Source organism: Hippocampus zosterae, chromosome 3, assembly GCF_025434085.1.
Source record: "Hippocampus zosterae strain Florida chromosome 3, ASM2543408v3, whole genome shotgun sequence".
NCBI lineage: Eukaryota > Metazoa > Chordata > Actinopteri > Syngnathiformes > Syngnathidae > Hippocampus > Hippocampus zosterae.
Genome location: NC_067453.1, coordinates 28,147,673 through 28,163,865, shown reverse-complemented (window position 1 = coordinate 28,163,865; position 16,193 = coordinate 28,147,673). Strand labels below are relative to the sequence as shown.

The 16,193-nt window shown below is 43.1% G+C and overlaps 1 protein-coding gene across 1 annotated transcript in view; it reads left to right on the top strand.

The window, feature by feature from the left end:
- The first annotated feature begins 2,687 nt into the window (after positions 1–2,687).
- The window catches only part of cmip (c-Maf inducing protein), a 42,393-nt gene continuing 28,887 nt past the window's right edge, over positions 2,688–16,193 (top strand). Inside the window, exon 1 of the mRNA XM_052062048.1 lies at positions 2,688–3,813. Coding sequence (XP_051918008.1) covers positions 3,496–3,813 — 318 coding nt within the window. The 5' untranslated portion in view covers positions 2,688–3,495. The remainder of the gene's footprint in view (positions 3,814–16,193) is intronic.

Genomic DNA, 16,193 nt, shown 5'->3' with positions numbered 1-16,193 from the left:
ATAAATTGAGCGGAAATTGCTTTGGAACAGCTGTGGTTCAACAGAATTAATTGGGGGAAAAAAACCCCAAACAAACTCATGAAACAGGCATGGATACAAAAAATTGGTACCTCTCGAAAAGATTGAAAATAATTCAACCAAAGGGACATGTTCAACCATGGTGTGTCCTCCAATTGGCGTCACGGCTGTCTTCAAAATTGTTATCAGTCAGTCAGGGTGACGAGTAATCACTGTGCTGTTTGAGGTGTACGACACTAAACATGGACCATGGAAGAAGTGAAGGAGTCAGTTGTCTCACAAGATTATCAAAGAAATTACAGACAAGCCCGTTAAAAGTAAAGCCCAGCCCAGCTGACTTCGGGCGGTAGGGAGACTACACCCTGAACTGGTCGCCAGTCAGTCAGTAGCAGGGCATATTTCGAGATGAACATGTACATAGTATTTATGAAGTCAGTTGTTTTTTTTGTGTCCATTTGGGTTTAATAAGTCAATGTTAAAGTCACCACATATTATTCGTGTTTTCTTATCGTTGTAGTAACTGAGCATATCTGTTAGTTTTTTATTGAATGTGTCAATACATGATCCTGGTGTCCTATAGATTAAGAAAAGATTAAGAAAACCTTTATTAGTCTCGCAATGGAGAAATTCCAGGTTCACAGCAGCAAAGTTATGAAAGGAATAAGTAGAACAACAAAAAAATAGGAGCTGCCGGAAAGGCAGCCACTCTCGCGGCGCCATTTTGAAGTCAAAAATAACAAAAATAACACAAGACAACACATAGGACAGACAGTCGTGCAATCTTCACCACTTTTCTGCATACACTTTGTTGTCTGAAGCAGTTATAGATGAAAGAGGAGAGGATCAAAGGATCAAAAGATGCAACTTATGATGATATTTGATGCCTTTTTATTATGTATTCCAATGGTTAGACATTCCATTAGGTTTTCTATTGTGTTTGTCAATCCCTTGATTTTACTGCATTTAAGTGCTTTGTCTACATATATTGCAACCCCCCCCCCCTCCTTTTTTGTTTTCCCTATTAGTTGCAAACATTTCATAACCTTCTATTTCCATTTCAGTTGTTTTATCTTTTTCTGGGCATCAAGTCTGGATTTGGTTGGACAACTGTCACGGTGTGGTTGGAGCCACCCAATCTTAATGCAATTGAGAAGCTGACTTGCAATGGGCCAGAGCTCGGGCCGCATCAGTCTGATCAGAAGGACACCAGAAACAAGAGAAAAATGAATGCGGGCACTTGAAAGGGAAAGCTTTGAATGACTTGGATGCAGGTTTGGAACGACATGACCTGGACACAAATGTAGATGATGATGAAACAAATGCAGAACAATGTGACAATTAGACATGTAGCAAAGAGATGTCGAGACGGGGTGGAACGATTTGTGGAAATGGTTACAGAAATTGTGACGGGACGTTTTATTTGTGTCTCTTTGTTGGCCAACTCACAGAGTTCCTGGATCAAAGCCATCCTGTCAAGGGTTAGTGAGTAATGTTTCTCTGAATATGAGTTTTGACCTACTGTTGATATGCTTGAGATGCTGGTGAGTTTTTCGATTTTGTATTTGTGTGGTTGACTGATTGTCCCATCCAATGTACTACTGAAAGAACATTGGCGACTGTCGCTCTCCCACCCCCCACCCTCACTTTGCTCTAGCAGTGGCGTAGTTGGAGCTTGCTCTTCCTCCAAATTTTGGCCTGCAACACAGGGCGTGACCAGAAAAACGAATGCAGAACTTCATTGTTGGCGTTATTACATTTTCATATTTTGCTTCCTCCGTTTGATACGTATGTTTTCGGTTGGAACGATAATAGGGATGTTCACACGGCAAGATTTGGTCCGGTGCTACGCCGGGGCTGCCCCAGTAGTTCACACGTGCAAATTAGCTCCGACGTAGCCCCGGAAAAAGGCTTACACCGGACCAAATTTGATCCACCTCAGGGAGGTGGTTTAAAAATTTGCTCCGGAGCAAATGCTCGTTTGCGAAGCAGCACCGATGTAAATTTGCACGTGTGAACGCAACTGGGTTAAATTTGCTCCAGAGCAAATGCTTGTGAAGAGTAAGTACGGCGAGAATGCGTTGCTTTCTTGCTCTGTCGGACTTCCGTGATGTGTTTGTTTAATAACGACACAAGACTTGGCTGGTAACATCGTTCCTTTTGTAGGAGACTGGACTGTCTCAGAGTTGTTTGTTCCTTTGTTGTTTGTTCACAATCCCCCGCACCCCAAATAATTTATTTTGTGATTTCCTCTCTTGATTTTCAGTTTGCCGCATTACGTGTTTCCTTTTCTGAGTGTCATTGAAGTCATGTTGATTTATGTTTTCTTGGGCGGTCACTCTCGAGCAGAAGGCACTGAGACCAAGAAGGACGTGCCTGTCCAGTAGTCGCTTGAGTTGTGTATACGTTTTAAAAAGAACCAACAGGACAGCTCATTTGTTTTCTGTCGTTTTGCTCCGCTGCAGAAACTGCCGTGTGAACGCAAGTGGGGCTGCGTCGACGCTGTGCCGATGCTGTCACGCTCAGCGGCTTTGTACGTGTGAACGCTCCACACAATTTGCTGCGGTGCAAAATATATCGCAACAAAATACATCGCTGCAGCGCCGGAGCAAAAATGTGCCGTGTGAACAGCCCTAATGAAGGAATACAATTGTTTTTAATGCACGACTTCTATTTTTGTATTTAAACTTCACTGGTTTTCATTCGAAACGAAACGATTAAGAGAAGAAATGTGGCGGATGGAGAAGCCGAAAAAAAAGGTAGGAGGCGGAGGACGACGAGGAGGACTAAGCAGCCTTCGGTAGACAGTGGAGCGCAAAAAGACGCTAGAGAAAGCTCATCCGTTCGCCTCCCCATTGACGTCAGTCCAATATCACGTGATCCGGCGGCGACCAATCGGCGCGGCGCTGCTGGAGAGAGCTGGCTTGGTTTACAACAAGATAGGGGGAAATACGGAATAAAAGGAAAACGAGCCAGCGAGCTTGTAATGAGCACAAAATCCCCGAGAGGAAGCGACACCCGCCGCAATTGGAACTTTCTTCCCCTTTCGTCCTTCTCCCCGCGTTCTTTCTGTCGCTGGATTATTCGTTTTGGCTCGCCAGCGGACGGAATGGATAAGGCCATGGCCCTAACATACTGAATCGCTCTTTGGCAGCGGAGGGGAGTCGAGAGACGCGGCACCGCGGACACATTTCATGGGGCATTGTGCGGGGGAGTAAAATGGTGGATTGTTTACAGTGTGTCATCCAAACCTTCCCCCGTGTGGATACCCTGCCATAAAAGTGCTCGGCCTCGTCTCTCTCCGGTTATTCGTCGTGTTCGAGCACCACTAGGTAGGTAGGTACCCCCCCTCCCCCAGCGCGATCAGACACTGCTCATTTTTCATATACATGTAGAGGTGTCTTGCCGTTTGGGGGTGTCTTGTGTCAAGCGATCTCGCTCCTCTCCTCATTTCGGGAAACACCGCTGGGTTACTGGATTATGGATTTCAACAGCGCCGGCGGAGGCAACGAGCTGCACAACAACCAGTTTTATCAGTGCGAGGAGAGCAAACCTTTACTGGGGGACATGTCGGAGGGGAATAATAACGCCAAAGTTGCCGCGGGGCCGTGTAAGAGGAGCCTGCAACACTGCAGCAGCAGCGGGATGCGCTACAAGCTGCTCCACGAGGGCGACATCCAGGTGTGCGTGGTGAAACACCCTCGCACCTTCCTCAGTAAGATCCTCACCTCCAAGTTCCTGCGCAGATGGGAACCGCATCACCTCACGCTCACGGACAGCAGCCTGACCTCGGCCACCGTGAGAATCTTCATTTTCTTCCCCGCGTGTGTGTGTGTGTGTCATTATAAAAATGCTCGTTGCTGCGTCTGGCATTCCACAGGCAGCGTTGGTGTTTGTCTTTTCTTGTCTGGACGCAGCAGACGAGCGCCAAGATTGTGCACAATCTGTTTGACGCAGTTGGCGAGAAAGCAGTGTGTGTCAGCATGTTGATAGCAGTGACATTGTTGTTTGACAGGAGCCTTCGTCAGCCCAACCTTCTGGTGTTAAACGTACATTGCCCATTCCTGTAGCCCACAGGTATTAAACTTTTCAAACCCGGCTGCATAGTACAATGTTGCCATGGCAACCTTTGAGCAGTGTTTTTCCTATAGGTTGCTGCCATTTCCTTTGTGGTCTGTGGGGTAGATGAGTGGCACATCCGCCTCACAATTCTGAGGTTGGGGGGGGGGGGTCAAAACAGAATTGGAAACAGTGCTCTGGCCTGTATTATTATTATATATATATATTTTTATTGTGGGCATTTTGTATGTTTGCGGATTTTCTTGGCATAGTCCTGCTTCAACCCCCCCCCGCCCCTACCACCTCCAAACACAAGTATGTGAGGTTGATTGGAGACTCGTAAATTGTCCTTTGGTGTTTGTCTGTACACGCTCTGCAATTGGCCGTTGACCAGGTCATGGCCAAAGTCAAATGGGGACTGCAGCTCCTCTAACAAATGAGGATACACAGAAAGGAAGACGGGTTGATGGTTCCTTCATATGAAACCACCAAGCTAACTTAAAGTAGTTATTATACCACTGACAGAGTTTCATTAATACCTCTATTGGACATTGTAAGACATTGGCGAGCATTGTGAAGAGATGTAAATGATATGCAAGTTAGGCATGTCTACTCCCTGTCATTCATTTCCATAACCACATATCTTGTTCAGGGAAACCGGTGCCGATGCCACACTGACGAGTGACCATTATGGCCACAATTAAAATGCAGAACTGTAGTGAGTTTGAATGTCCATGAAAAATAATATCATTGAAAGTCCCTGTGACATTATACAAAGTTTGAACATCAACACTGCATTTAAATGTAGAGAAAAAAGTGAAATAAAACTGAACTGTCCAAGAGCAGTAATTCTTCCAGGTACCACGAGTGCTGCACCACTTGTGCTATGAGTGACACACTTTGAGAATCATAAGTTTGTCCTCATAAGTGTTGCAGGTAGCCTGAGGCTCGTCCGTCCCAGTTGACTTTGGGGTTGAGTACGCCCTGGAATGGTTGCCAGTCAATCGCAGGGCACACGTTAAGGTTGGCCTTAAAATAGTCTCCTCCGCTTCCCAACCCAACAAACAAACAAAAAAAAATCATATTTCCAACTTCAATCGTCCCTAAGTCGATTCATCCCCTCTGTTGCAAAATATAAAGGGCACTGACTACGTTTCTACACAGTCAATATTTGGATTAAAATCAAAGTTTCGGTTTCGGAATAACCTATTCACATGCCTGAGTGGACAGTTACTCTTGTATACATGGTAATTGTGTTCAACTGGAAAACCGAGATCTAAAGCGCAATGTATGGATATCGTCATGACGCAAATAGAAGTCATATTCGCTCATTACTTTCTACCGTCAAGAAAACAGATTATAGTCATATATACAGATTTATTCAGGTGGCACACCAGAATAAAGCAGTCAGTTTCCTCCTGGCTCCAAAAGTGTGCTGGGTCTGAGTGTCGCCGTCTTTGTTCATCTCAACTTGTGTATTTCCGGTGACTTGCGCGGCAGACGAACTGACTTATAGTTGCGTGTGTGTGTGTGTGTATATACATTGTGTGTATTGTGGCCAAAGAGACAGAAAATTACATTAAAATACCACAGAGAAATCAATGCGTTGAAATTTGGTTCACTGCACATGGCAACGTAAGATGGCCGCCAGTGGCATCACTCCTCGAGGAAGGGCCATCGCCGCACGGACAAGTGCTTACTAGATTCAGAACAAGATTCCTTGCGGCTAGAGCGTGCACAGATCACAAGCCGATGTTCGCCTCAAAGGCGGTATCACAATTGTGTTTCTATGACCAAATATTCAGGTTAGAAAAGGGGAATTTGCGTTTAAAAAAAAATCAAATCTGTGCATATATCGGGTTTTTGGACATGTTTGCGTGGCATTCCAAGAGCCGAATATTGCCAATATTTACTAATTTAATTTCATTCTACAGTAATTTGACTACAATGCTGTGTGTAAAAATGACTAGTCTTTACCTTCGTGTTTCATCTGTGTGTGTGTGTGTGTGTGTGTGTGAGCGAGCGAGCGAGAGAGTGTATTTATACGCATTTTATATATATATATATATATATATATATATATATATATATATATATATATATATATTGATATAGATACGTATATACAGTCAAACCTCGGTTTTCGACCAAAGATTTTGAGTTTTTTTATGCCTCGGATTACAACCGAAACTCGGTTCTCGACCAAACTGAGCGCACTTGAATGCACCACTTGACTCCTCTCGCCTTCCTTACACGAGGAAGTGACGCTTCCTTGTGTAAAGTTCCATTGTGAGCAGAAGTGTCCAATAAAGATTTTATTTTTTTTGAAGGGTGTGGTTTCGGTTTTAGAACAGCCTTCTGGAACAGATTATGGTCAAGAACCAAGGTATGACTATTTATATACAATGTATATATATATATATATATATATATATATATATATATATATATATATATATATATATACTGTATATATTTTTTAAAAATGCTCGTCTCACCACTTGGGTGGTGTCCGTCCCTCATTCAGCTCGGGTCCTCTACCAGAGGCCAGGAAGCTTGAGGGTCCAGACTGACAAGATGGTAATGGCGAACCAACCAGATATCGTGATCATAGAAAAAGGGCAGAGGAAAGCCGTTGTAGTGGATGTAGCGTGATGGAAACATCAGAAAGAAGGAACACGAGAAACTCGAGAAATACCAAGGGCTCAGAGAGGAGCTGGAGAGAGCCTGGAAGGTAAAGGTGACAGTCGTGCCTGTGGTGGTCGGAGCACTCGGGGCAGTGACCCCCAAACTAGATGAGTGGTTGCAACAGGTCCCGGGAACAACATCGGACATATCAGTCGAGAAATGTGCAGTGCTCGGAACAGCAAGGATACTGCGCAGAACCCTCAAGCTTCCTGGCCTCTGGTAGAGGACCCGAGCTGAATGAGGGACGGACACCACCCAATTTCTTTCCCTTTTTTCTTTCTACACTAACTATATGAAGTGTCAAATAAGTGTGTGCTCATACTTATGCACTATTGGAATAAAAATAAAGAGTACACATACGATTGTGAGTGCGTGTGCACATACGTTTGTGTGTGTGTATGTTTGTGTGTGTTTACATCTGAGATCAAATTTGCTACAATGAAAAACCCCCTGTTGTGAAACATTTCTTGCCGCAAACATGATTTCGTTGTAGAGGAGTTTCACTATAGTTAGCACTAAGGAAAATACCATTGACCCGAAAAAAAAGATAGCACGTTAGTCATGGCACTCGTATCCCTCAAAACAACGGGTATTCTTACACAAACGCTGCAGGGACGTCCACAGACAAGCAACCCAACAATATTCACAAGCTCTTCCTACTCTGCAGAAAACAAGTTGTATTCACAAACTCAATCCCAACACTCTTGTACTCCTTAACAAGGGTGTGTTTCAATGCAAGGACACACTGGCTTTAACCCTCGTAGTCCACCGCTTGCGATAAATGTAAAATTATGTCTTTGAATCAAAGGCAAAGACATTCGGAAAAACACGAGAGAGCTGAAACGTATGGGGGGGTTTTAAATGGCCTAAATTTCATGACGTCAACGGCTGATAATTCTCAGGCATTGCAGCAATAATAAAAAAGGTTTTGATTCCGTAATCTTTACAATTTACATATTTTGCACCATAGAGACCCATTATAATTTATATTTTTGAATGCATCGTAAACCTAATGTGTAAACATGCATTTCACACGATTTTTACGTCAATCGCTTTGTTTTCGCTTGGACAGACGTATGCATGCCACATTGTTGGGTTGAGGTCATTTCAATTGTGCAACTTTTAGGTGGCGCCAGAGGATCGCAAATGAGTTTGCCTTTTTGCAGGAGGCTTCAAACCAATGCATTTTACATGAACACGTCCGGTCGGGATTGTTAATAGGGCTTGGTTGGGACCTCCAGACACCATTTTTTTTCCTTTTGCAAAAAATAAAGAGAAAGAAAAGAAAATGTTTGTGCTTTCAATCGTTTTGTATCCATTCTAAAATTGAGTGCACTAGAAAAGCTTATTTTTGTGGTATTTTATTCTGTTTGCTGATTATTGCCATTGTTTGAAGAAAAAATTAATAAGATACTGGATATATTTTTTACGTTCTCTTTGAAAAAGTATCAAAACACATGTTGCTAACGTGACCGATACTAAATGTTGGTAACGTGGCAACCCTTTGATATACTGTTTATACAAAATACAATAATAATCCAAACAAATCTGCATCTGCATTACAAGATATCCAATTACACAGGTACCTCTACTTACGAACGTCTCTTCATACGAAATGTTCAAGTTACGAAAGGCCTCAACAGGAAAATGTTGCTTCTTGTTTACAAAAGACATTTCAAGATATGAAAGGTGAAAGAAAATACAGTATGGGCTGCTACTCGTAGCTCTAAGTTTCCCGAATGCAACATACTTATAGCTGCTCTACCATTAGCTGCTACTGAGCATCATCCTGCTACTGGCATCATCCACCATTGGCTAAGAGGGACCTCTACAGTATGTGTCTATGACTGACGATAGATGCATCGACAGATCTGTGTTTATGCAGTGTCCTCGTCATTCGCCTCTCGGGCCATGAGGCATTTACGTAAAAATGAATCACCCAGAAAAAGTGTTCACCAGTTGGGCGATCGCTCACTCTGCTGACATACTCAACGTCTCATGAGATGAAAACATCTCACCGAAAATTACGCACACTTTGCGTGTCGGTCCTTAATTACGGCATTGACATCTCTGGAGGAGGTGGGCAACAGAAGGATGCTAACTAAGCTAAAAGCTATGATGGCCAGTCCCTCCCACGCCCTCCAGCCCGCCCTGACAGCACTTGGTAGCTCCTTCAGCCAGAGACTGTTACACCCGCGCTGCAAGAAGGAGAGATACTCGTTCCTACCGACTGCTGTCAGGCTGATGAATAAAAAATAACAATCATAATAATAATAATAATTAAATTATGTGAAGGAAAATTGTAAATAGTACTGCGATTTATCCATTTTGTGTTCATATTGTATTTAATTGAAAGATGTTTGTTGTTTTTTTTTTCTCCTTTCTTCTTTCTACATACATTCTTGCTGCTGGAGGCTGTAAATTTCCCCAGTGTGGGACGAATAAAGGATATCTTATCTTATCTTCCTAGTCTGAAGCCCAATGATGAATCAAGTCGCAGACTTTACAATTAGAAAATCACATTTGATCATGGTCACACTTTTACCGCAAATGCTATTACGGTGATCGTTTAGCCATACTACAAAATAATATTATGTTTTTTTTTTTTTTTACAGTTGATTAACTAAATGTAGTCAAATGCACCCACACCCACAACTCAGTCGAAAGTCAAGAGGGCTAAACACATAAATTCTGGTGGTTAACATGAATCGCTGATGGAAGAAAACAAACTTTCGAGGAAATATTGTACTGTATATTTGTTCATGTGAAGCATGTTTAGGACCATAAACTTGAAAATTCTGTTTGAGGCACATTTTCCAGTACTTGCAGGACCGGATAACTACTGCTGTACCGGTTTTCTTTTGTTGTCCTTCTAATTTCAGTACTTTTTTTCCCAGTAGTTTTGTCTAAAATTATATATTTAAAAAAAACTCAATTGATCAAGTTATTGGATGATAATAATAATAATAATAATACATTTTATTTATAAGCGCCTTTCACATCACTCAAAGACACTTTACAATCAAGAGCAAACAATAAAACCACAGATAAAATTATGGATTTAAGTTGAATACGCAAATTTGAATAGGTGGGTTTTGAGCTGGAATTTGAATGTGGGAAAGAGAGTCAATATTACGGATGATGGTGGGAGTGAGTTTCAGAGTTTGGGGGCAGAGCGGCTGAAAGCTCTGCACCCCATTGTGCTGAGGCGGGCAGGTGGTACACAGAGGTGGAGGGAGGATGAGGACCTGAGGGAATGGAAATTTGAAGCAGATCAGTCAGATAGGCGGGGGCAAGGTTATGGATGCCTTTGAATGTATAGAGAAGTATTTTAAAGTTGATTCTAAGTTTGACAGGGAGCCGATGGAGCTCTTAGAGGATGGGGGTGATGTGATGAAAGGAGGGGGTTCTCGTGATGATCTGGGCTGAGGAATTCTGAACAAGTTGAAGTTTATGGAGGAATTTGTGATGGATACCGAAAAAAAGTGAATTGCAAAAGTCGATACGGGAGGTGATGAGACTGTGGACAAGGATAGCAGTGGTGTGAGGGGTGAGAGAGGGACGAAGATGATTGATATTGCGTAGGTGTTTTGTTATTGATGTGGGAGTGGAAAGATGGTGAGCTATCGAGAATGACACCCAGGCTCTTAACCTGAAGGGGGAGGAGACACAGTAGAGCTATCGATAGTGAGGGAAAAACTGTCGACTTTGTGTAGGGTGGATTTGGTACAGACTAGGGGGAGTTCTGTTTTATTGCTCTTAAGCTTGAGGAAGTTATGGGTGAACCAAGATTTGATTTCTGAGAGACACTGTGAGAGGGAGGAGGGTGGGAGGGAGTTGTCGGGTTTGCTGGAGAGGTAGAGCTGGGTGTTATCCGCGAAGCAGTGAAAGTGTATACCAAAATTGTGGAAAATATTGCCAAGGGGGAGAAGGTAGATGATGAAGAGGATGGGTCCCAGGACAGAACCCTGGGATACACCAGAAGAGACGGGGAGGGATTGTGAAGTGAAGGAATTGAGTTGTATGAACTGAGAGCGACCAGTGTGATAAGAGTGAAACCAGTGTAGGGGGTTGTGGGTGATACCTATGGTGGAGAGTCTATTAAGGAGGATGGGGTCAGAGATGGTGTCGAAAGCTGCACTCAGGTCGAGGAGGATGAGGATGGAGAGTCTGCTGCCACGAGAAGGTCATTCGTGATTTTTATGAGGGCTGTTTCTGTACTGTGGCGGGGACGGAAACCAGACTGGAATTGTTCATAGAGACTGTTGTAGGTGAGGTTGGAGTGAAGCAGGAATTTTGGAGATGAAAGGAAGGTGAGAAACGGGGCGTAGGTTATTGAAATCATTGTAATCTGAACCAGGTTTTTTTTTCAGGATTGGGGTGACAGCTGCAGTTTTGAAGGGGATAGGAACAATTCCAGTGGACAGATAGGAATGAATAATGGCTGAAATGAAGGGAAGCAGAGAGGGTGAGCAGAATTCGACCAGGACTGTGGGGAGAGGATCCAGCTGACAGGAAGAAGTCTTGGATTTGATAATGAGGTCTGAGATTATTGAGGGATGGGGGATTTCAAAAGAGGATAACAGTTGACAAGAGTGACCGAAGGAGGGGAGGGGTACTGAGGAGCCCAGGTGCTTGTGGATTTTATTGAGTTTTTCATTGAAAAATAGGAGCAGAGCGTTGCAGGCGTCAGATGATTAAAAGTGTGTGTGTGTGTGTGTGTGTGTGTTTGGGGGGGAGGGGGGGAGGGTCTAGGGAGACAGGGGGTTGAATGATTTTGTTCCAGAGAGAAAAGAGAGTCTTCGTATTTCCAGTGTTGGAGCAGATGGATCACATTTGGTTACTCTTGGAATCATCTAAATGTGGGCATGTGAAATGACGATGCATGAAAAATTAGGAACTTGTGAGTGAAGTTTTTAGAAGTGCTCATTGTTCTAATTTCAACACTTTTTTTTCATCTGGTCAGATGTTTAAAATTACTGAATGGTTTTCACTGTGGATATTGGAAGCGCTAAGAATTTTCTGAAGTGAATGATTCAAGAACTGAACATTGTTGGCTTACAGGCTCTCTTGACAGAAGCAACCATAGCAAAACCTCAGACCACAGTCAACAAACACACAGCTCAGAAACTGTTTTCTTGTTTTTAGGTCTTGCAGGTCACCAGCGTGTTTTCTTCCATGTTCACAAGCAGCAGTTTATTTCCTCATCTAATGCAGAAGTATCATTCGGGGAAGTGACACATAAATGCCACACGGACGTCATATTGAGGAGTGCAGCAGCCACGCGCGTACCAATGTATAATCAAGTCTCGAAACATATCCTAACTCAACTCATCGTAACGTCACGTCCTGAACATTGTGTGCCTCATTGTGAGTGTCTAAACAATTTGAGACCATACTATGAAAATATCAGGTCGAGAGAGTTGCACTTGTGATTAATTGTAAATATGAAAACAAGGCAGCCAAGGTGTGGAATCATTATACTTGCTTGAGAACAGGAACGGGAAGAACGTTACCCATGAGGAAGATTCCGGGTTTTTGTGTGTGTTTGTGTGTGTGTGTTGCAAAACACAGTGGCTGCAGAACAGCCCGTGTTTGATGTGTCAATACATGTGACATACAGTATATCACCTCAATTCAATGAATACTCAAAAAAAAATATGTACAATATATATATATATATATATGTATAAAAGCAGTTGTCGAACATGTTCGAGATTACATTTCATGAAAAATGTCAAGGTCATGTGAGCCACAAGGTCAGTTTCAAGTTAAAAATCAAGGTCAAGTTTGTAAAAAATCTAAAATTTCCCCAGTGTGGGACAAATAAAGGTGATCTTATCTTAAAATATGCATCAATCTGAATGAACATTGTATATTTGGAATCAATGTTGGATTCCTTTTCCAACAATACCTTGTTTGTGGAAATTGACCCAGTAGTTGCACAGGTAAAGGTTCAAGAACCAGCTTTTGTTTATCCCTAATCGTTTTTCTTTCGACCCACATGGGAAAGTGCTTGGAAGTGCTCTCTCCCTCGCAAACTAAGTCTTGCTCCTCACACCGCGGTGTATTCAAGGTCCATCGGAAACATCAGTATCACTAATAAACATCACCTTAACAGAAACTCAAAATAAAATAATGATCTTAACAAATCTGGGTTACTATCACGTGATTTTAATCATTCAATTGCTATTACATGCTTTTGCATTAATAAAGGCGGTGAGTAGCCGTTGATATGTTTATTGACATACTGTACATAGTACACACACGTTTAATCATGTTAACGGTGACAGGTTTACTTGTGGCCCATGATATGTAGCCAGGACTGAAGTATTGTGGACACATCTGTGTTTCTGATGGCCAAAGTATTTCACAGTAATTGATATATTAATGATTACCGGTAAATTAATCTTTGCAGTGTGAGAGAGGAAAAAATCCTCTGATATTGTGGTATGCTGTATTCATGACGCCATATGAGTACACCATATTTTGATCCATTTATTTTGTTGAATAAACCTGGAGTACACAGCTGCTGGTGTAGTTATGTTCATTGTCAGTGCATAGTTTTCAAACATTTACCCTTTAAATATTATACTTTTGAATATCAGAATTCTTGAAGATGAATATCAGTCAAAATGGAAAAATTGGTTCCCATGGTGAACATTTATGGAAACCAAAATTAGTTATCACGGTTTCCCATCTGGTGATCCAACGGAACTGAAAAATTGTTTATTTGAGTAAATGAAATCCTCAGGCCTGGGACCCCTCGTTGAAGTCACACAACAGCATGTCAATGGTGCATTTCACGTTTTATTTTTTTGCCCATCCATTCCATGTACCGCTTAATTTTTTTTGTTCATTTGCATCATGGAAAATGGGTCGAGATATTGAACTGTTGGGCCACTGAAGGTGTGTTCACACGGCAACTTTTTGCTGCGATGCAGCACCCGGGCTACCCCTGTAGAAAAAAGAACCAACACGACAGCTCTTTGTTTTATTTCCGTATTAATTCCGCAGAAACTGCCGTGTGAACGCAAGTGGGGCTGCACCGGGGTAAACACGCTTCTCTGTAGTCAGCAGCTTTTTACGTGTTAGCACTCCACAAAATTTGCACCGGTGTAAGATATATCGCAACAAAATACGTCGGCGCAGCACTGATGCAAATTTGTGCCGTGTGAACACCCCTTTAGTGAGCGCTGTTCGAGAAAGCCAATGTTTTACCTGACCAGAGCTGCTACATCCATCCATCCATTTTCTGAGCCGCTTTATCCTCACAAGGGTCGCAGGGCATGCTGGAGCCTATCACAGCTGTTGGCGGGGGACACCCTGAACCGGTTGCCAGCCAATCGCAGGGCACACATAGAAAAACAACCATTCGCGCTCACAATCACACCCACAAGGACACATTGGAAAGCCCAATCAACCTGCCATGCATGTTTTTGGAATGTGGGAGGAAACCGGAGTACCCGGAGAAAATCCACGCAGGCACGGGGAGAACATGCAAACTCCACACAGGAAGGCAGCAGCCGGAATCGAACGCGGTACCTCTGCACTGTAAGGTCGATGCGCTCACCAGTCGACCACCGGGGTGCCCGCTTACAATACAGTCTGGAAATATAGTATCCTTACTTTAGCACATCAGTGCTTCTCTGCTCATGTTAATGTCTTTTTCTTTCTCGTCTTGACTGATTTTCTCCCGGGGCGCAGAAAAACCAACATACACACATCTCCATCCTCTTGTTTCTATGGAAACACATCACCAAGAAGAGCAGGCAAGATTATGTTGCCTCTCCTTTGATGGAAAGCCACAGGAAGAAATGGAAGGAAAACACGCGGCAAGCTGTGTCTTGAAGAAAAAGGTGGAAGAAAGGACAACATTGTGAAGGTGGTGATCCAGAGATGGAGAGGAGGAAATGTCGGCAGACAATTGCCGCATGTTGTTGTGCAAAACGGGGTATCTATGGTAACCTCCACTGGTTGTCAGAAAATTGAAACCTCATCTGTGTTCTTATTCCACTCTACCTCTTCTTGTGGACGAGCATATCTCTATTCATCTAACAATTTGATATGATACTCCATTGATTCATTTGAGATTGTGTTGCAGTACACTCCACAGTAAACACTGTAATTGTGTTGCCGTTCATGGGTGGGAGGGGTGCTTGCAAGACCGAAGTAATATGCATCCTCTAAAAAATATAACAGGGTTTATACATCGGCTGATATACATTTTTGGTGATCAAATGTTTGCTTTTGAGAAAAAGTGCAATACACAATGACAAAATAAAACACAAACCATTCATATCACCGGCAAAGTCCTGACCTGCCTTCACTCATATCTCACAGACAGGAAACAATTCATACACATCAACAACTGCTCTTCCTACACTGCCCCACTGTCCCAAGGTGTCCCCCAGGGTTCTGTGCTTGATCCTCTTCTCTTCATTCTCGACCTTCTACCCCTCGGCCAAATCATTCGTCATCCTGGTCTCCAGTTCCACTGCTACGCTGATGACGTCCAATTGTACATATCCACCAAATCATTGACTCCAACAACCTACTCCACCCTGTCTAACTGTCTTTCAGATATCAAATCCTGGATGCAAACAAACTTTCTCACTCTTAACTGTACTAAATCTCAACTGCTTATCATTGGTCCTCGGTCCCTCACCCAAACAACCTCCAACTTTAACCTCACTATTGACACTCCTCTCACTGTCGCAACCTCTGTGTCCCTTTTGATAATAACCTCTCTTTCGACCAACACATCACCCAAATGACCAAAACTGCTTTCTTCCACCTCAAAAACATTTCTCGTCTCCGCCCATCACTTTCTTTCAACGCTGCTCAAACCCTCATCCACGCCTTCATCACCTCCCGCCTTGACTACTGCAATGGCATTCTCTACGGTACAACCTCCAAACTCCTCAATAAACTACAGTACATCCAGAATGCCACCGCCCGCCTAATCACCCACACCCGCACTGGTGATCACATCAACCCTGTCCTTAAAAACCTCCACTGGCTCCCCGTTCCCCAGCGTATTCCATTTAAACTGCTCCTACTCACCTATAAAGTCCTTCACAATCACGCCCCCTCCTATCTTTCCGACCTTCTTCACCAATGCACTCCTTCCCGCAATCTCCGCTCCTCAAACACAAACCTCCTCGCCATCCCCGTGACCAAGCTCAAAACTTGGGGGGACCGAGCCTTCACTGTCACCGCTCCCACCCTCTGGAACGCTTTACCACAACACATCCGCAACTGTACTGACCTCCAATCCTTCAAATGATCTCTTAAAACTCATCAACACCTCTGACATCTTTTACCCATTTTGCTTTTTGTTCATCTAAATGTGCTTTTGTAAATTATGTATGCTTGTTTTAAGTGCACATTTTTATCCTTTAACATCTTGAAAAGTGTCTTTGAGTATG